The sequence below is a fragment of the Symphodus melops genome (genome assembly GCF_947650265.1).
Source record: "Symphodus melops genome assembly, chromosome: 17".
In the NCBI taxonomy this organism is placed as follows: Eukaryota; Metazoa; Chordata; class Actinopteri; order Labriformes; family Labridae; genus Symphodus; species Symphodus melops.
Genome location: NC_136707.1, coordinates 4,851,021 through 4,871,811, shown reverse-complemented (window position 1 = coordinate 4,871,811; position 20,791 = coordinate 4,851,021). Strand labels below are relative to the sequence as shown.

General features: G+C 40.4%; 1 protein-coding gene across 1 annotated transcript; it reads right to left on the bottom strand.

Annotated features, from left to right (window-relative positions):
- Positions 1 to 252: 252 nt before the first annotated feature.
- LOC306838064 (myosin heavy chain, skeletal muscle, adult-like) lies at positions 253 to 13,739 on the bottom strand. The gene is made up of 31 exons (XM_079366014.1): positions 13,560 to 13,739; positions 13,346 to 13,484; positions 12,835 to 12,953; positions 12,489 to 12,638; positions 12,221 to 12,391; positions 11,817 to 12,123; positions 10,243 to 10,319; positions 9,771 to 9,858; positions 9,574 to 9,691; positions 9,173 to 9,296; positions 8,951 to 9,087; positions 8,586 to 8,841; positions 8,267 to 8,509; positions 8,003 to 8,179; positions 7,703 to 7,848; positions 7,167 to 7,257; positions 6,683 to 7,072; positions 6,468 to 6,594; positions 6,152 to 6,270; positions 5,807 to 6,003; positions 5,481 to 5,664; positions 5,130 to 5,295; positions 4,921 to 5,045; positions 3,784 to 4,092; positions 3,411 to 3,614; positions 2,807 to 2,932; positions 2,514 to 2,684; positions 1,968 to 2,072; positions 1,322 to 1,417; positions 755 to 886; positions 253 to 651 (listed from the first exon to the last, which is right to left on the bottom strand). The coding sequence occupies exons 1-31, from the start codon at positions 13,569 to 13,571 to the stop codon at positions 631 to 633; spliced, it is 4,827 nt and encodes a 1,608-aa protein (XP_079222140.1). The 5' UTR covers positions 13,572 to 13,739; the 3' UTR covers positions 253 to 630.
- Between the last annotated feature and the right edge of the window lie 7,052 nt (positions 13,740 to 20,791).

Here is a 20,791-nt window from a genome sequence, read left to right as displayed (position 1 = left end):
TGTACAATCAATTACAAAAACAGGTCGTATTTCATCAACATTTATTTTATTGTTTATTGTGTATTTTATAAGGCAACATACATCAGCTACACAACAACACCATCATCATCTTTTTTTAAAGCCACAATAAAGAGATTAAAACTCGTTTTGGTGCCCTCTAGTGTTGGTTTCATATAGAAACACAATTCTAATCACATTTCTTGTGCATATGAAAAGTCAGGGAAGCGAACAGATCAAAGCAAGATTAGTCTGAAACCACTTTCAGCGTTATTAATTAAACTTCAGATCGAAATGAGATTATTTAACAATAGGAGCTGCTTTCTTCATAGGTGTGGGTGAGGCTTCATGAGCTTTGTCACATTGATTTAAACAAACGGGTAATATTACATGTATGTATTTTAATTTTCCATCAGGTGGTTAAAATGTGAATATTTATGGATGAAATGTGCCTGTTGCTGATTTACTCTAAAAAAAACATTTACTTCTGTTCAAAACTTCCAGGAAACTGAATAATTTGAAGGCTGACAAAATGAAGGCTTTTAAAGAAAAATAGATGAATACATGTTAAGAGTATGTTGCACACTAGCTTACACACACAGCAGACTTGATCATCACCATGGACTCCTGAGACTACTCTCCACTGTCTTTGTTCTGAGAGAAGGAAAATGAGAGGCAAAGGACATGCTGTTCATAAGGATGACTCTTTGATCATCACGAGGATGTATGTTTGAGAAGTCGAAGATGACTGACTCACCTTGTTCAGATCTCGACTCTTCACCTTCATCTTGTTGATCTGAGACTCAGCGATGTCAGCTCGCTCCTCGGCCTCCTCCAACTCGTGCTGCACCTTCCTCAGCTTCGACAGGTGAGTGTTGGCCTGCTCCTCCTACATCAATTAATGAAGGATGAAAAAGGAATAATTCTAATAATATGAAGAAAAAAAAAATACTGATAAAACAAATCAGATTACAATTTTGACAACTGTTTTCATCTTAAAGGATAATTTGGTCTGAGACCATCTAGCACCAGCTGACAAGGCTGTTTTTAATTCTCTCTCAAAACAACTGAAGCCCCAGTCCTCCAGCGAGACTGCAAACTGAGTGAAAGTGTGTATGGAGTGGTAAGAAAGCCCCGAGAGCAAATCAGCACTGAGGAGCACATGAGCGCCCTTGTGTGGCCCGATGAATAACGGCAATAACATTAATTCTACTAAAAGTACTACTAATACCAGTAATAATACTGGTTATTTTAAAAGTAATGAGTCAGACTTGGATTTTGACCGCTAAATAAAAAAACATATTAACGATAAATTCAGACTCACAGCCTCCTCAGCTTGTCTCTTGTACACTTTGACCTTCAGCTGCAGTTTGTCCACCAGCTCCTGCAGCCTCATCATGTTCTTCTTATCTTCGTCAGACTGAACAGGGACATCAAATCAACTTCACCAGATTGTGAGATCTAATTCTCTGACTGCAGTGTGAAAGGATTCTCGACAGAGAAAGGAACAGCTGTTATCTAAAGGCAGCACTCGGTCTCCCTCTGCCTCCATCTGTCAACTTGTTTCTCTTTTTTTACATAAAGGGAAAATGTTTAGTTCAGATCCAACACCACATTTGTGTTACACAAAATGGCCAATAGATGAAGGTAGAGTTACGCTGAGAGACTAAAGATTAAGCTGGATGATGTCATGAAGTAGTGAGGAATCCTGGGAGTTTGTTATAGTATAGGATTGCTGATCAGAGACATCATAAATCCTGCCAACAGACGAGGCCACAAAATGAGTTTAATTTAAAGTAAGAAGTAGAGTCACGATCACTTTTCTTCTGTCTATAGTTGTATTTTCAGATTGCATTTCCATCTATTACGACTATATCACCTGAAGACTTTTTCACTTCTGACTGACAAGTTTAACTCTCTATTTGATAACTTTTGTATAAAAATCTGGAGCAGGTATGCTGACAGTTTACCTGATAGGTGAGCTCTTTAATCCTGCGCTCCAGTTTTCGGACTCCTTTCACGGCGTCTGATCCGTGTCTCTGTTCAGCTTCCACCTCGTTCTCCAGCTCGCGAACCTGCAGACAAAAAGTTTGAAGACAACAGGTTAACTTCATACATACGGGAGAGTAAAATCTGAATATCTTGAATAAACACACTAAACGGTTTCTCTTGTCCTCCATCCATAATCTATAGCCCATTTTCACGAGGGGGCTTGAGCCGATCCTAGCTGTGATTGGGCGACGTACACCGTGGACTGAACGCCTGTCAATCACAGCGCTGACATGCAGAGATAGACTACCTGCCACACTCACATTCACACCTACTGATCACTGATTAACCTCACGAGCATGTCTTTGAACTTTGCGAGGAAGTATTCCACACATGCAGAGAACGTGCAAACACCGCACAGAGAGGCTCCGGTCCGATGGGGGTTTGAACCGGAAACCTCCTCACTATGAGGCGACAGGATTTCATCAGAAAGGTTTTGATAAATGAGTGGAAGGACGACTCATCACCCGAGCTTCCAGCTTCTGCAGCTGCTTCTTCCCGCCCTTCATGGCGATGTTTTCGGCCTCGTCCAGTCGCTGCTGCAGGTCCTTCACCGTCACCTCCAGGTTCTTTTTCATCCTCTCCAGGTGAGCACACGTGTCCTGCTCCTTCTTCAGCTCCTCCGCCATCATGGCCGCCTATAATGCAGTACCTAATAACTGGATGTTTCTTTGTGCATCAGAGAATATAACATGATCTTTAAACAGTAAGTCGTAAACGTATCATATTTGTTTGAATATTAATGATCTTTTTTTTTTACGTCTGTGACGGCTTTTTTAGCCTTCTCCTCAGCGTTCCTCGCCGTCTGAACGCTGTCGTCCATCTCAGCCTGAATGTTCGACAGATCAGCCTCCAGCTTCTTCCGACTGTTCAGCAGACTGGTGTTCTGTCAGACAGATGATGATGGTGAAGGTGTTGAAACAATAATCAATCAATCAATCAATCTTTATTTGTATAGCGACAATTCAAAACAGGTGTTGTTCCCTAAGTAGCCACTGGAGGCAGGCCCCAAACATGAGTCACTCCCCATAAAGCCTTATGTTGAAATGTTTCACTTCATTGTAGAAATAAACAGGAATACTGCCTGGTTTCAAAAATGTCTGTTCTCTTGAGTTTATTTCCTTTTCATGAAAACCGTAAAGGGATTACTTTTTTTATATATCTGTTTAAATGATATGAATATTTATAAGAGGGGGCGTGGCCTTTTGACAGGTGGGTTAGTTCATACCAATAGCTCATCAACAGTACATTGTGTGTAATTTAGGTGTTTATTTTTTTAATTCAAAACTAACAGTTGAAATATGAGTTGTGTTTTTGTTTCAGTCTCTTTCTCTAATCTGGTGGATAAATGCAGATGTGTGTACCTGTGAGTGCAGCAGCTGCAGCCTCTCGCTGGCATCCAGCAGCTCCTGCTCTGCTAGCTTGCGGCTCCTCTCCGTTTGCTCCAGAGCTCCACGGAGCTCCTCCATCTCCGCCTGCAGGAGGTTACTCCTCCTCTCCGACAGCGCCACCTGCTCCTTCATGTCCTCGCTGCTTCTCAGAGCGTCGTCCAAGTGAATCTGTACTTCCTGGTTGGATGGAAAGAAAAACAGCTCTGAGTTCACTGAGAAAACTGTCGTTAAATGTTCCTCTTCAATGTTTCTCCTTGATGAATTAACAAATGTTTATACATGTTTTTATATACATGTTTCATTGAGCTGTCTCTGTTAAACTTTTCCCTCATGTTGATGTGTTTACTTTGACTTGTCCCTGTAGGTTCCTCAGCTGTTTCTGGGACTCGGCAGCCTGTCTGTTGACGTGGCTCAGCTGGATCTCCATCTCGTTCAGGTCTCCTTCCATCTTCTTCTTCAGTCTCAGAGCGTCGTTCCTGCTGCGGACCTCAGCGTCCAGGTTAGTCTGCATGGTGTCGATGACCCTCTGACTGTTCCTCTTCAGCTGCTCGATCTCTTCGTCTTTCTCTGCGACTTTTTTGTCAACCTCCGATTTCACCTGGTTCAGCTCCAGCTGGACACGCAGGATCTTGGACTCTTCGTGCTCCAGGGTGGCCTGGGAGCAGACGATAAATTAATCTCTTGAGATGTTAAAATTACGTTTATAAGTGAGCGAAAGAACTGAACATGTGCAAAATGAGCCAAAATGAACCTCTGATGATTGCTAGATTTTTTTCTTTTAAAAAGCAATCATAAAACCCCTGGTTTATTTGTCTATTCATTCTTGGTTGATAAAGTTTTATTAAAAGTCACACAGCCACACAGCACTGAAGCAGCATTTAAAACATTTAGTAAGTAAGAAAATTAGAAACTTAGAGCTTTCTTTTATTGTTTAATTGTATTTTGTATCTAGAAACTGGTGATGAAGTTGTATTTAGGCTGTGTCAGGTGAAGCTAACTCAACCTGATCAATATATAACCACAGAAGTTAACCTAAAGCACTAAAGGTCGACGGTGCTCGCACTGCTAACATTAGACAGCGTTAGCCTAGCAGTCAGTTTGTGCGCCCCGTGTACGGAGATACAGTCCTCCAAGCGGGTGGCTCGGGTTCAAATTCGACCTGTAGCTACTTTGTCGCATGTCATTCCCCACTTTCCCTCTTCCTCTCCCCAATTTCTGACTCCATCCACTGTCCTATCTCGCCAATGCAGGCCCAAAAATAAACCCTTTTAAAAAACACAATCACACAATCTGCAAAGCAGTTTGACGATGGTTCGATGGAGACTTGTGCATGTGGCAAAGAGCCACAGATTTCAGCTGCATTTAAAATAACAATGTTCATGACTGATAAACTGTTTCAAATAGAAATCAAAAAGTTATTTTTTGTTTTTGGACATGTTTTGACAAGTTATTTTAAGCAGTTTGTTTCTTCTTCTTTTATCACCTCAGCCTCCTCCAGAGACGTCTGAGCCTCCAGTTTCTCCTGCTCAGCTTGTTTCTTACACTTCTCCAGCTCGTGGATGGTTTTCCCCGTTTCTCCCAGCTGCTCTGTCAGATCCATAATTTCCTCTGAAAAGAAAGTGAAAAGTTTTACTTTCGCCCCCTAACATTTTCTGCGTTAACGACGAGATAATGAGGAGGAGGCTGACGTACGCTGCAAGTTTTTATTTTCTCGTTTGAGAGTCTCCAGTTGTTCCAGGCATTCTTCGAAAGCGTTCTTCATCTTAAAGTTCTCCGTTCCCAAACCTCGAGCTTCTTTGACAGACGACTCCAGCTCCGCTTGACCCTCCTCGTACTTCTGCTTCCACTCAGACAGAACCTGCAGCAAGGCAACTACAGCTCAATATTCAAACTGACGACTCACGCAGGTGAGGTTTCCTTCAGGAGAGCGTCTGGACAAAGTAATGAAGCTTCTCTAGAACTTTTTTACGAGTTAAATTAAGTAGAAACACCCTCAGCATGCATTTTAAAGACACATGATGAATTATGTCGTAAATGTGGAACCTTGTCAAAGTTCCTCTGCTTCTTGTCCAGAGCGGCTGCGGCAGCGTTGGATCTCTCCACGTCCATCATTAAATCGTCCACCTCGCCCTGCAGACGCTGCTTTGTCTTCTCCAGAGATGAACATTTCGCGTTCACCGCCTCCACCGCTTCCTCTGCTTCCTGCAGACGCAGCGCCAGCTTCTTCCTGCAGGTGGACACACACACACACACACACACACACACACACACACACACCTTATGAGACCAGATCACATCCTGTTAACCTGCATGCCATCCATCTACCATTAAATAATCCTCCTGTTTATAAGTGTGTTTGTTTCTCTCACTTGGCCTCCTCGAGCTCCTCGGTGCGTTGGATGGCATCCGTCTCGTATTTGGTTCTCCACTGAGACACGTCGCTGTTGGCCTTGGACAGGCAGCGATGCAACTCGCCTTTGGCCTCCTGCTCCTCCTCGTACTGCTCCCTGAGCAGCTCGCAGTCATGGCGAGACGATTGCAGAGCGTGAGCCAGAGCGCTCTTCGCCTGAATGGACAGACCAGCAACAGCACACTTCAACTTTCAAACTTTAAAAAGTGAATGTCTCTTTTCCTCAGAGCTGTGTTCCCTTAAATCTTCAGTTTTCTCTTATCAATACTCCAAAACACTGACTGGTTAATCGATCGGAGCTCACCTTCACCTCCTCCTCGTGGAGTCTTTTCAGCTCTTCTATCTGCTGAATGAACGCCTGTTTCCCTCGGGTGAACTGTGACATTAAAGACTCTTTTTCCTCAAGCTGACGAGACATTTCAGCTGGACAACAAAAGCAGAAATTACTTGTCTGCGAGAGTTTGTTTGAATCAAGTATAAGGACAAATGGATTCTGAAAGTTTGAATTTCTCCTCAAATTAGCAAAACAAAGATGAAGTTCGTTCTTCTCCTGGTGCCTGATGCTCTTCCATACAGATGTGACTGCTTCATTCTCTCAGATGAGATGAAGTGTTTCTCACCGTTTTCTGACTGCAGTCGAGCTTTCTGGTTGGACAGATCATTGATGAGCCTCTGATGCTCCTCCTCTTTAGTTTTCACCTCGTTCAGTTGATCCTCCAGCGAGCGGCACATTTTCTCTAAGTTGATCTGAAGTTCAAAAGTGAAGTTATATAAAGTGTTTAAATGGACCAAAAAAACAAACAAAAAAAAGAAAATGCTGAATTTGAAGGCCAACCTTTGCCTTGGCCGTGCTCTCCATGTTGCTGGCTAAGTCGTCCAGCTCCAGCCTCAGCTCGCTCTTTTCCTTCTCCAGCTTCTGTCGGACTCTCTGGATGTTGTCCAGCTGTTCTCCGAGCTCGGCCGTGCTGTCAGCGTGTTTCTTCCTCAGCGCGGCCGACGTGGCCTCGTGTTGAAGCGAGCTCTCCTCCAGCTCTCGGCGCAGTTTCAAAAACTCCGCCTCCCTCTTTTTGTTCATCTCGCCCTGAGCTGCCGTCGCTCCTCCCGCCTCCTCCAGACGCTCGCTCACCTCCTCCAGCTCTCTGGAGAGGTCACATCGCTGCTTCTCCACTTTAGCTCGAGCCGAACGCTCCGCCTCCATTTCCTCCTCCAGCTCCTCGATTCGAGCCTGAAGATGAAGATCAGAGAGGAACAATGAAAATACCTTTAGTCGTGTATCATTTCTATCATCGCTTCAAAATGACACCAGTCTGAGTCCTCACCTGCAGCTCTTTGATTTTCTTCTGCAGCTGAACACCCAGAACTTGTTCGTCCTCCACCTTCGACTGCAGCTGAGAATACTCAAAGTCTTTCCTGGGAAATATAACTTCTATCAATTTAGATCCATCACACACAATAGAAGATGGACTGTACTTGCAGCACTTTCTCAGTGTTATGACCACTCAAAACTGATTCTGTTCCTGTTTTTTGAGCTGTTGTAACAACAAAATTTCCTCTAATGGGGGATCAATAAACATCCTATCTTATCTCCTTATTATTTCCATTTACACACTACTATTAATGCTGCCAGGAGCACTTTCTGTGTCTTGCCCAAAGACACAACAACATGAGAAGGGCAGGAGCTAGGATCAACTGAGACACGCGAGTCGACCTCAGGGTGTAACTGAGTTGAAATTTCAACAATTATACACTAACACACATTTAGTTTCATACCACCGCCAAGGAAACCACCAACACAAAACAACAGTAAAAATGTCGACCTCCGTCCAAAGCACCGGGTTTTTCTACAAAGACGTACTTCTTCATCTTCTCGTCCAGCTGCTGCTTCTCGTTTTCTAAGTCCATGATGGACTCCTGAGACAGTTTCAGATCTCCCTCCAGCTTCCTCTTCGCTCGCTCCAGATCCATCCGGATCTTCTTCTCTTGTTCCAGAGACGCCTCCAGCTAAAACCACCACGGTAAATATCAATATATCATATTCTGATAACACATGATCAGAATAAAAATATCTCCATAGCACACAGTGACAACATGTTGGTGTTATTCACGTGTTAAAACTCCTAAACAAGTACACACATGCTGCATGAAGTGGTCTCACCTCGTCCACCTGCTGCTCCAGTTTGGTCCTGGCTTTGCTCACAGCGTTCAGTTTGTCCTCCTCGGCCTGCAGGTCGTCTAACGTCTGCTGATGAGCCTCCTGCAGAGCTTTCTTCTCCTTTGACAGCTTGCTGATGTTTTCATCCTGACTCATGAGTTCTTCAGTCAGGTTTTTCACCTACACATTCAGAAAGGAAGCGATTAATCCTCTCCCACATGACGACGATGACATCAACAGTAGTCTGCCCATATGTGAATCCCTTACTTTGTTTTCCACAGCGTGTTTCTCCTTCTCCACTTTGGCTAAGGTGAGCTCAAGGTCGTCGATGTCTCTCTTCAGTTCGGAGCTCTCGTCCTCCAGCTTCCTCTTCTTGGCTGTCAGCTCGGCGTTCACCTCCTCCTCGTCCTCCAGCCGCTCGCTCACCTCCTTCAGCTTGGCCTCCAGCTGGATCTTACTCTTTATGAGTCCTTCACACCGTTCCTCTGCGTCCTGGAGGTTGTCTCCCTCCTGATAGAAAAAGTCAGAGTTAAACAGATAAAACATATGCTTAATTCATGTTAATAGTGGAGGAGACCAGACTTACAGCCTGGACCTGCAGCAGCAGATCATTCTTCTCCTGTACGATGGAGACCATCTTCTCCTCCAGCTCTCGCCGTCTGTTTTCAGACTTGCTCAGGTCTTCTTTGAGTTTCGTGAAATCTTCCTTCATTTGAATCATTTCCTTCTCAGCTTCGGCGCTCTTCAGCAGAGGTTTGAGTTTGAAGTAGATCTTCATCCAGGGCCAGTGTTTCACGTTCATGAAGGAGCGGAAGTTGTACTGGATCGTGTAGATCGCCTCCCTGTCAGAGTCAAACTGGGATAAGCACTTCAATCTAAGTCTTGTCATTATATTCTTATGAGCATCTCAGACTGCTCAACTGGCAAATATAAGGCATTAGTAATTTTTACTTCCTGGCCATCATCTTCTGGAACTCGACCCGGACGAGGAAGGCTCGACACAAAGCTTGAGTTGACGTCACGACCTGAGCCAACCGCTCGTCTCTCATTTCCTCGAGAGCCCCGAGCAGACCGGCTTTAAAGAACACCTTCAAATCAAGGAGATTATTCATCATTTCATCCATCATCTTCATACTTCCGGTTATTTATCTTTAAAAAAATTAGATTTAAAACCTTTGTGTGTCCAAACTTGTATTGTGTGTGATCAACATCAATGGAGCCTAGAAGTTTCTCTGCAGCCTTTTTGTTGTCCATAAACTGTCCCTCAGGTATAGCACTGGCATTCAGGATCCTGTATCTGGAGGATAAGTATACATAAATAAAGCCTTAACACTGTTAAATATTTCAAAAGTTTATTTTTAGTCCTTCATTTAGAGAGAGAAAATGGAGAATGACTAGTAGGAAAGTAGCCACTGGTAGAATAGTGACTAAACACTGTCAAGTATATTAAGTCAATATACTTTATTACTGTGAAATATATTGAATTATATGAGTTAGTATTAATGCCAAACTCTGTAATATTGAAATATTAATTTGTCAGTATGGAGGCGTCACAGTAGGACTTTTTAAACTACCTCTGTTTGAAATCCCCATACAGGATTCTGCTGGGAAATCCTTTCCTACAGATTCGGATTCCCTCCAGAACACCGTTACAGCGAAGTTGATGAATAACCAGGAAGTTTTCCATGGAACCTAAGACATAAGGTGCAATCATTCATTGACATGTTTTGTTTCGCAGTGTTTTACATTATTAGAGGAGCGTTAAAATGACCTGGTGTTTTGGTCTCATTCGGTATCAGGCAGCGCACAAAGTGAGGATGAGTCGTTCTCAGATTGGTCATGAGCTTCCCAAGATTCTCCTGAAAGAAAAGTGATACAAATATTTTTTGGTTTTTAGTGTTGATCATCACCAGCACATTCACATGACTTTGATCACATTCTACTCTGGAAATGTTTATGATTTTAGAAACAGTTAACAGATTATTGGTTCTTTCAACCATTTAATGAGATTATGGGATTAAAATGTTGCATCTATTCGACTGTTTTGGAGTTCAGTCGATCAGATCTGCAGACGGAAATAAATTGATGAATGAATGTGCCAAGAATCAGACCAACATTTAGTTTGTTAGTTTTGACTTTTAATGACATTTCATAATGTTTTGTCGGTTACAGTTAAATCTGATGTTTCCTTTTTATTTTTATTTTGACATAAACATTTCGGCCAATGTTTGTTAGCATTGTACCCTGAACAGAGCTGACACAGTTTGAAAAGATGCTCCTTTCTTCTTGGCTCCCTTTTTGGCTCCTCCTGCAGCTGCTTCTGCATAAATAACATGAAGCATTGAGACAGCGGTGAGTAACAATTATAATCTGCATTAATGACTCAGTATAAAACACTGGGCATTTCTAGATTCTATTTGATATTCATACACAAATCTGTATTTGTTAACTTTGTGGATAGATATTTAGTTGATATTTCTGCAGATTGAACTTCAATTTTTGTTGAAGTAAATGATAACATTAAACCAAAGTTTGAATAAATATTCAATTCACCCTGTATGTCATGGCCGCAGGAAGTGGGGGAGCTTTTTTTTTTTTATTATTAAAAATATTTTTGCATAAATTCCATCTCCCCATTCCTTTATGAATGGGAAAAGATTTTGACATGCGTTGGCTATTTCATGTATTTCTTGATTTTGATTTAATTATTTTTAGGCCTAATTAACACAAGTTGACGGAAGTTACGTTGTCAACGTGAGGCCGGCTCGTGGTTGCAGACAGACGCCGAGTAAAGTGAAAAGGTTCCCCGCTCGCTCCATGCTCGGTCAACGAGTGGCACAGTACAAGATATAGCATCGTGTTGGACTAAGCTCCAGTAACAAACAAGAGCCACGTTTTCAGAGACAGAAAAATTGATTGAGTTACGTCTGTGCCTTCACGTCTCTGTGGCCTCATCTGAGCGCACTTTCTCAGCCTTGCGTCTTTTGAAGACGCGCAGCACCATGATGACCCAGAAAAGACTCACAAACCATTAATTGATGTATGCCAATACAAACATCATGAACTCTCTGGACATGCGTCCCCTCATTAGAGCGACCCCAGAGCGCACCTGGATATTTGGACACCTGTAACCAAGGCACCCTGTCTGCAGATCAAAGTAAGATCATGGTGCCGCCGCGCACTTTCATATATGCACTTTAATTTGACACTATAGTATTTTTGCAAGGTGGTGGGGCTTGAGAGTGCGATTGATTGATCGTGTGTTCTGTGCGTAATGGATTTGGAGAACTGTTTAATAACGTATAAATGGTTTGGATTGTTTCCTTGTGGCGTGCGTAAAAAGGTTGGAGATGGAGGAAAAAGTGTGCTCTTGTGCGTATGTTTGCGTAATGAATGTGGAGAGCTATTCAATAATGTGCTTAGATTGTCTGAAATTATTTCTTGGCGCTGTGCGTAAAAGGATTTAGGAGCTGAGAGTCGTGCGTGACATGAATGTAGGTGCAGTGACTCTGGTTGATTCGAGCTGATCAAACATATTGCAATGTTAAAGTGTTATTGTGAAGTTGAAGTAATTGTGCATATATTCCTCTGAGAACTGATGGTGTCTGTGTTTGGCCCTCGCTTTGTTCACTGAAGAGTATAAAACAATGACGTGGTGAATCTTAATATTTAAAAAAAATATATTTAAATGTATATATTATAAATGTATTCTAAATAGGCCTATAGGCTCCCAAAAAAGAACAAAAGATTTTTTACAGCACCCCCTGTTCAAAATAACTTCCATCGGCCCTGCTGTATGTTTACAAGTTGAGCATACCTTCAGAACCAGAGAAGCTGGCGTACAGCATATTGAGAAGTTTGACCGAGGACTTCTGGTAGAGTTGAACCACCGACTCGCTCAGAGGATCTTTGTTCTTCTCCAACCAGCCGCTGATATTGTAGTCGACTGTGCCTGCGTAGTGCATCAGAGTGAAGTGAGCTTCAGGCTTCCCCTTCACTATTTTGGGCTTCAGGAAGCAGTTGTTCTTCCCCATGTGTTGGTCGTATAGTTTGTTCTTAAAGGATGTGTCCGTAGATTTCGGGAACATACACTCTTCTTCCAGGATGGAGAAGATCCCCATCGGCTACAAACACATAATTTATTAAAGACAATATAAACACTCATTTGATATCTAAAATATACAGTAACGGAATAAAAACGGGTCAACAGGTATACCTCACCTTCTCTATGAGTTCGATGCAGGCTGCTAAGTCCATACCAAAGTCAATGAACTCCCAGTCGATTCCCTCCTTCTTGTACTCTTCTTGTTCCAACACGAACATGTGGTGGTTGAAAAACTGTTGCAGCTTCTCGTTGGTGAAGTTGATGCACAGCTGCTCCATGCTGTTGTACTAAACGCAAATGATCGAGATCACATGTTAATAATTGTATATAATTAATCATGAAGTATGTCGGTTGAAATGAGATCTAAAGACTCTGAACACCCACGTCAAAGATTTCAAACCCTGCGATGTCGAGGACACCGATGAAATGTTGTCGTGGCTGTTTGGTGTCAAGCTGCTGGTTGATCCGAATAACCATCCACAGGAACATCTTCTCATAGACAGATTTAGCAAGAGCTCCGATGGAGTTATAAACCTGCAGAGAGTTAAAAAAAATAAATGACTGATCACTTCTATCCAGAGAACACAGAGTAAAGAAGAATCTGACAAGCTGTCTTTTCAGCATCAGTTTGCAAAACTTGCACCACACAGGATAAAACCGATGAATGCCCAGTTAATGTTACATCACCTTAATAACATATACATATTTATCATTAGGTCAGCAGTCTTACCTGCTGCACATTCTGTCCTTTGGTGACGTACTCATTCCCAACTTTGACTCGAGGGTAACAGAGTCCTTTCAGCAGGTCGGCAGAGTTTAGACCCATTAGGTAGGCAGCTTTATCAGCCTCTGAAAATAAAAATCAAACCATAAAATGTTATTATAAACTTTTTACTTTTTTGATCATAGTGAATTAATGTCAACCCTAAGCCACTGACTCTTCTTTGGAAAAGAAGGGGAAGGGGATAAAAACTCCTGCATTTCTTCAATTGTCCAGCAGGGGGTGGGCAAGTCCTTTTTTTTTTTTTACACCTACCCTGTGGCAGCAGGTTCAGGCATTTAAATGAACTATAAATAGTTTATCTTTGTGCTGATGAACTCTTTTGCCTTCACAGGTCATAAAGATATAGCACAAACATTTCTGTATCTTTCATAAACAATGAAATAAATCCTCACAGGAGCTTTAATTATTTTCTGATTGTTTCTATTTCCTTCAATTCAAACAGATAGATGATCGTCACCCTCAGTGCCGTCGGGCTCTGCCTGCTCCTCTCGCTGCTTCTGCTTGAACTTCATATTCCCATAGTGCATCACTGCTCCTGTCAGCTTGTAGATGGAAGCTTTCTCTTCGTTGGTAAAGCCCAGAATATCAATGGCCTCCTGTGTCACAAAAAGGGAAATAAAAACATCAGGTAGAAATAAAGAAAAAGGGGATATTTTTGTGTCTTAACTTACGTCTGTAGCCATCAGCTCGTCTGCATCATCTATGCTCTTAACGGCGATTTCTCCATGACTGATAAATGTGAAGTCATATGGGTTTGTGGTGATGAGAAGCAGTTCTAAGGAGATAAAATATAATATATTTCTAAGAAAGTCTGTGGCAAGCAAGTAGGTTAATAATGAAATGATAAATCAAAAATAAATTATCACATTACCGATGAGTTCAGGCTTCTTGTTGCAGGTGAGCTGATAAAAGATATGATAACTTCTCTCAGCTGACAGCTGGAACGTCACCCTCGACTTCTCCAGTAGATCTACAATCAAGTAAAATCCCTGATAATGTTCACAGCCATTATTTATCTTTGATATACTGAATATGTCTATGAACTCACATGTTTCTATGTCGGCAGAGGCCAGTTTACCAGTCGTGCCAAAGTGGATTCGGATAAATTTTCCCTGTGCAAAAAATAAAATTAATTTGAGTGAATTCAATAAATTTATGTTGAATCAAATAAAATCCTCCGTCTGACTCACAAATCGAGATGAGTTGTCGTTCCTCATTGTTTTTGCATTTCCAAAAGCTTCCAGCAGAGGGTTAGCCTGGATGATTTGGTCCTCCAGAGTCCCCTTAACCAACATACAACATTTAGATTTAAGTGATAACAAATGACTCTGAAGCCAGATAAATCAATGTGAATCTGATTAACTGCTTTCAGAAAAATAATGAATTTAAAGTCTGTTAAAGTGAGCTTACCTTGATTTTACTGTTCATTTCCTTTTTCTTGTCTCCAGAAACTGCAATTGTTGCAAAATACTGAATGACACGCTTAGTGTTGACAGTCTTTCCAGCGCCAGATTCTCCGCTAAGGAAAAAAAAAATCCTATTTATTCAATTCTGAGTTGTATTTGTTATATGTAAAATGTGTTGTAAACTCACGTGATGAGGATAGACTGATTTTCTCGATCTAAATATATGACAGAAGACACAATGAGAAAGTGATAAAGCCAATGGTTAGCATTGAGTCAGGAAGCTCACGTACCGGTTAGCATGAACTGGTAGGCGTTGTCAGACAAGGCAAAGATGTGAGGAGGAACTTCCATCCTCTTCTTTCCTCTGTAGGCTCGGACCACCTCGGGGTTGTAGACCGGCAGTTGTTTGTAAGGATTCACCGTCACACAGAAGAGCCCTGAGTACGTCTGTGAATACAAGAAAATAGCTCATACCGCTACTGTAATTAGCTAGCTAGATTTTATGTTTGTTTGTTCCTGAGTACAGATTCTCCTTAACTGTTGTATCTTAACAGTTTTTTTTCTAAAATATTAATCAAAAGTACCACATTGACAAAAAAAATTACTCTGCAATAAACTCTCTGAGGTTTAGCAACCTATTTCATATTTAAGATTGTTTAAGAGCGCTAAATGATTAGCTGTTAGCCTCAGAGCTCTTTATGTGCTTTTGCTTTGGAGCAGTCTCATCTTTTTGACAATGTCAGGCAGAATAAAAAAACTAAGTATTAACTCTTAGGGTTGAAATAATGCCAAATATGTTGTCTTTGTTTAGCTTAGTTGCTCTTAATAGCTTTACTTGGACTTAGCCTCGGTGTATTTAAGTTTTGACTAGCGTTTAAACCTTAGAATGAACACATTTTTTTGTGTTTTCTGTGAAATGCACAATCATTCACATTAAACGCTAACGAACACTTGAATTTTTTTCCCCCCATCTTAAACCAAACTTTGTCTGATATTCTAAAATTATTTTTTAAAATATGTACATAGATCATCCAGGCTGCGTATCTCTCCTTCAGGTTAAACAGCACAGCGGGCTCATGAAGGTGTGTCATCATGACCATGTCCTCGATCTTATCAAACTTTGGAGGGTTCATGGGAAACACCTGATCCTCTCTGACGGTCACAGTCTGAAAACACAAAACATTAAAAAAAATTAAAGAACACTTGATGTTTCAAGTTAAAGAACTAAAAATAATGTTTACAAATCACAAGTCCTGCAGAGAATAAAGACTAATGTGACTGAAGATGTTTAATCTGAAGGTGTGACTTAAAATGAATAAAATCAAATCAGTGATCACTGTCTAATAACCAGATCAATCAACAGTTGATGGTTAAACCGTTCACCCACCCTGTCGTCATGTGTCTTAGCCGTCACTTTCCCACCCTCTCTCTCGGTGACCTCGGCCTTCACATACAGCTCTTTGTCGTCGCTGACAAAGCACGCCGTTTTGTTGTCAAATGGGCGATTTTGAGCCTCCGCACGCTCCCGCTCAGATTTTCGGAGGAACTGAGCCGCTGTACCGAAGATAGCCATCTCTCCATCTGTGCTCATCTTTCACACCTGAGTGACGTAAGAAAAAAAAAAAAAAACCACCCTCAGCTGATTTTTAACATTTATTTTTTTCATCCCTCTCACATACTAACTGATCAGTTTCAAAACCATGATTCAACAAGTTCTGACCAAAACAAATAAAAAATCAAAACACCTTTAGATCAAAGAAACAACTCCAGAAACAACTCAACCTGGTTCTGTTTAATCGAGAATTTTTAGTCAGCAGGTTTCTGGACCAAAACTAGTGAGAATCTCAAAAATAGTTCAACATATTTATGTTCTTATACAACATTACATTAGTGTTACATTGTGCATTTAAACATAATAAAATGCGATGTCAAAGAAATAAGTGAATTTAAAAGATTAAAACATTTCTTAAAATAAATAGCCTACGTGAAACCAAAAAAGGGAAACAGAAATACGTAACATAATTATGTTAAATGGAGTTGTGTGGAGCTTGTATGGAACAAGCTAACGTAATGTGAGTTGGGATTATTTTCATGTTGGTATTTTTTAAAGCCAAGTGACCATGGCATAAAGAAATCGGACAAAACGTCAAAGTTATTTTTCTTCAAACATGTAACTTAAAGTGATTAAAGTTAGATACATATTAGATTCCAATAATATTCAATGTTGATATGATAACATGTTCTCTATATCAGCAGATTTACTATCAGGACTGAAAAAGTTGATGCAACTTCAACAAAATCCATAACTCAGTTTAGACTCACCTTCTTGTCGTAGAATTATTCTGCAGGAATAATAAAACTTGAAGATTAGCCTGAAGTTTAACGAAATAATAAAGGTATTGATTCTTTTTTTGAGAGTCAAATAATCATGCAGAGGTGTTTTCCCACCTTGTCATCAACAAATATGAAGCATGTGAGTGTATTTATATCATGTGTGAGTGTCCTCAGTGTGAAGTCACTTTTCTTTACATGGACATGAAAGGTTGAAGTTACACACCTGCTCATTATCTGGATTAGACAAAACAGACGGGCTTAATATAGACACACAATGACATATCTGAATAACACAAAGTTACACCATTTTGTGTTGTAAAGAAAATAGTATGTTCTGTAGAAATAACAAAAAGATTGACCCTGATTCTTTGAGTTTTTGTTGCCTCTCGCTGCACTTGTTTTAACTGTGGATTTTGCAGTGTACACTTTAAAACTAAAGTTTGCAATAAAAACACGTTTTCACAAAACAAAGGGAATATGATGATATGGCTTTTAAAATCCATCTGAGTAATATTACAGTTGTAATTTGATTAATTAACACATTGTAGGTTTATTAACAAATTAATTTAAAGTAAAATAAAGTGTTACGAAGTGATTGGGTAGAAGGACTGTTACATGCTGATGTTGTGTTTTTCTTTTCTTTCGTTGGAGTTCAATTTTACATATCATCCAAAATATTCAATTCATGCCCTTCAAAATAAAAGATAGAAGCTGCAGCTGATCTCTCCTGTCAGGTGATTGATATTATGAGGGGATTAATTGTCAGGTTATTACACTGTCAGCTGAGTGTTACTCATTGAAGGTTAAAATGACTGCAAAGGTGATCAGCTTTTACTCTTTAAGTTCTTAAACACGCACACACACACTCTCTCTCTCTCTCTCTCACACACACACACACACACACACACACACACACACACACACACACACACACTGCATTCTGTGATAAAGTGGACATGTTGGACATGTTGGAGATTAAACTGCAGACAGAAGAGATTAAAGGCGGACAGCAAGAGCAGACAACCTCTAGAGAGGATCTGAGGAGGATTTATTGTCTTTATTTACAGGATTATGACAAACAGCTGAGAGGATATTCAGACACCAGAGCTTGGGCAGGAAGAAACTTTAACAAAGAAAAAAAAAACAGAGAAGAACATTGTTATCCTGAAATAAGTCAATCTACCAATCACAGCACAGTGTCTTCTTCTTCTTCTGTTGTTTCTGGCTAAAGTTAGACAGTCAGGTGTCATCAAAGTCATGTCAGTGTGAAGCCGCAGCAAGGACAGACAGGATGTTAGCTTAGCATCTGATTGGTTTAGCTCGCAGGTTTAAGTTTCTCTTTGATGCTCAGTCAAATACAGTATGTCTTCATCAGACTCTTTGATCATGCGGCTTTAACTTATTTTGACATTTTTAACTATGTGATACAACAAAAAAGGCATTTCAACTTCTTTTTTTACTGGTTATAACTTGAAATTGTCTTCATCTAAACCTAAACAAAGTTTTCAGGTATAGCAGCAAAAGGTGGAAAAGGCGGGCAATGTTCCTTGACAGAGAATAAGAGAGATCATTTGGGAAGTATAAATAAAAGTTGGGTTATTGTCTTAATCCGGGTTAACCCCCCTCCTAACTCCATTCAATATCAATAAGCCAAATTTACCGTAGTCGCATTGTGAGTCGTATTTTCAAAGAAAATGCTTTGATATGCTAACATCATCATGCTAACATGCACACAATGACACTGCTTACAAAATGTTTGCTTATTAGCAACAAACGCACTATAGCTCAGACTGAGAGGACTGTTTGTTTTTTAAGAGGACCTACAGGACTACTTTTTTTAAATACTTAGCTGTAGTTGAGGAAATAATGCATCCTAGTGCAGATTTCTCAGAAGACAGCAGTAATAGTGGTCAGTAGAGCGTATCTCAGCTTGTCCTCCACCAGAGGGAGACAGAGTCCACGTCTGAATTCAGTCCCACTATCTCACCTTTTGTGATTTGACCTTAAATGAAAGTGTCCCAATGCACAATTTTTCACTATAGAAATAAATGCACAATTTTGCTGTCAATGTTGAAACCACAGCGATATAATTGAATGTATAGGTGATTCAACACCTTTTTATTTTCAAAATAATTCAGACCATGAATTCATTATTTTCAGCATTTTAAAATTAATCTTAAAAAAATCCTCAGGACCCACCGCCAACTGGGGGTTTATCCTAATCCTGAATTGTAACCCAAAATTCCTATAAATTTAAACCAATTGGATTTATTTAAAAATGGAGGTTTGCATGTTTTCAATGAACTTTTTGACACAATTATTTTTTCCAGGTATATATTCATGACCCACTTTTGGGTCCCAGCCCACCATTTGAGTACCATTGCTTCAGACCTTTGTCTGTCTATATATTACTTTTCATTCGATTCTTTTATGAAAAACTTTACTGGCATAAATTACTAATTGTACTAATATTACTAATTACACAATAACTTACGCTGAATATATCTTATTCAAATTCAACCAAACTTGTCTGGACTTTAAAATGGGAACACTTCCTCTCAGCTCTTATTTTGCTGTCTTCTTTTCCACTCAAACTAAATCAGGTTTATCTGAGTAGTTTAGAAACTGAACTGTGTCCTAGACTCTCTGATAACATTGATAAACAGAATAAAAGCTGTGTCTTTTTAGAGCCCCTGCAGGTGACGGTGCAACATCAAATCCTCTCATTTTTTGATTAATAAGGTTATATTAAACGAAAATGGGTCACCACTGTCCCTAACAGCATCCTACACTTTTGGTCTCTCATAATATAAAGTACTGTTTTGACATCAAGGTTTAAATGTCTTCTTTTGTAAGGATGTTTGTTCGTGCCTACTTCTGGCAGGAACTTTTATATGTTCTGTGGAACAGCTTAAGACAGACTATAACACCTGTACAAGTCTTCTCCTGTGTCTCTCTGCAGGAGTTGAATACCTTGCTCAAGGGCTTGATAATTGCTACAAAGGGAGGGGATTCACATTTCCTTTCAACACCTGGATTTGCAACACAACAGAGCATGTAATTGGACAAATAACAGTGCAAAATGCCATAGTTTATTCATGATATGCTGTTGATTGATCTGAAAGCTAATCCAGCACTAGTATTCATTTAGCATGAACACACAGTTAAAATGAGAACAAATGCATTTCCGTTGTTTGCAAACTAATATTGCTTTAATGAAATTAATTGTTTTTCAGTTAGCAAGTGGAGCTTCCAACAGAGTCATTTTCCCAAGTCTATTTCTTTCATTTTGTTCACTCCCTTCCTCTCTTCTTTATCTAAACCTTTTCTGACAGGATTAATTAAATGCCACTCCTACAATCAGCTGCATGCCAGAAGAGGGAGTAGGCAAAAGCAATGCTTGTGTGTGTGTGTGTGTGTGTGTGTGTGTGTGTGTGTGTGTCCTTAAGTTCTTTTTTCTTTTTCAGGCCCTCCCTGCTGCTCTGTCTCGACACATCCAGAATCCTGGTCCTCTGTCTTTCTCCCTGATTGGTTGGTTGCACAGAAGGTCTCATCAAATTTGTCCCATTAAAATCTGATTTTGCTCTTGCATAAAAACAACAAAGAAGAGTGATCAGATGCTTTTCTTGGGGTGTTGAAGAAGGCTTACTCTCCAGCCTCTTAAACCCAGGTGTGGCTCTCTCGACAAAGCAGAGTACCAGCGTTACATTGTTGTTGCAAATTGCTGACGAGTCATCCCCACAGGCCCTAATGTGTACACCACCAAGCCTGGCTTGCAAACAAAAAATAATCAAAGATGTCATAAATCATGTTCCCATAATACTTTTTTTTAAAAGCACGTCACAACTTGACCTGAGTTTTTTTTTTTTTCCACCTTATTGAATTTCAGCATGAGATGTGATGGGATGTGAGCTTCTACCAAACAATTACTTTCATTTTCAAGTGAAGTTTTTGTCCGCTAAATGGAAGATGGTATGGAGGTTGTGTAAAATTTGGGGAACAGAAGTGTCGTTCACATTTATTTCCGGTTACTCATTCAATCATTTTTCTTCAACACCTGTGTTGCCAGAGAGCCATCTGGTGCAGTGGTCGCCTCAAAACAAGATGGATCCTGGTTTATAGGTTCCTGTTTAAAATCCCCATCCATTCATGGGCTTTCTGTG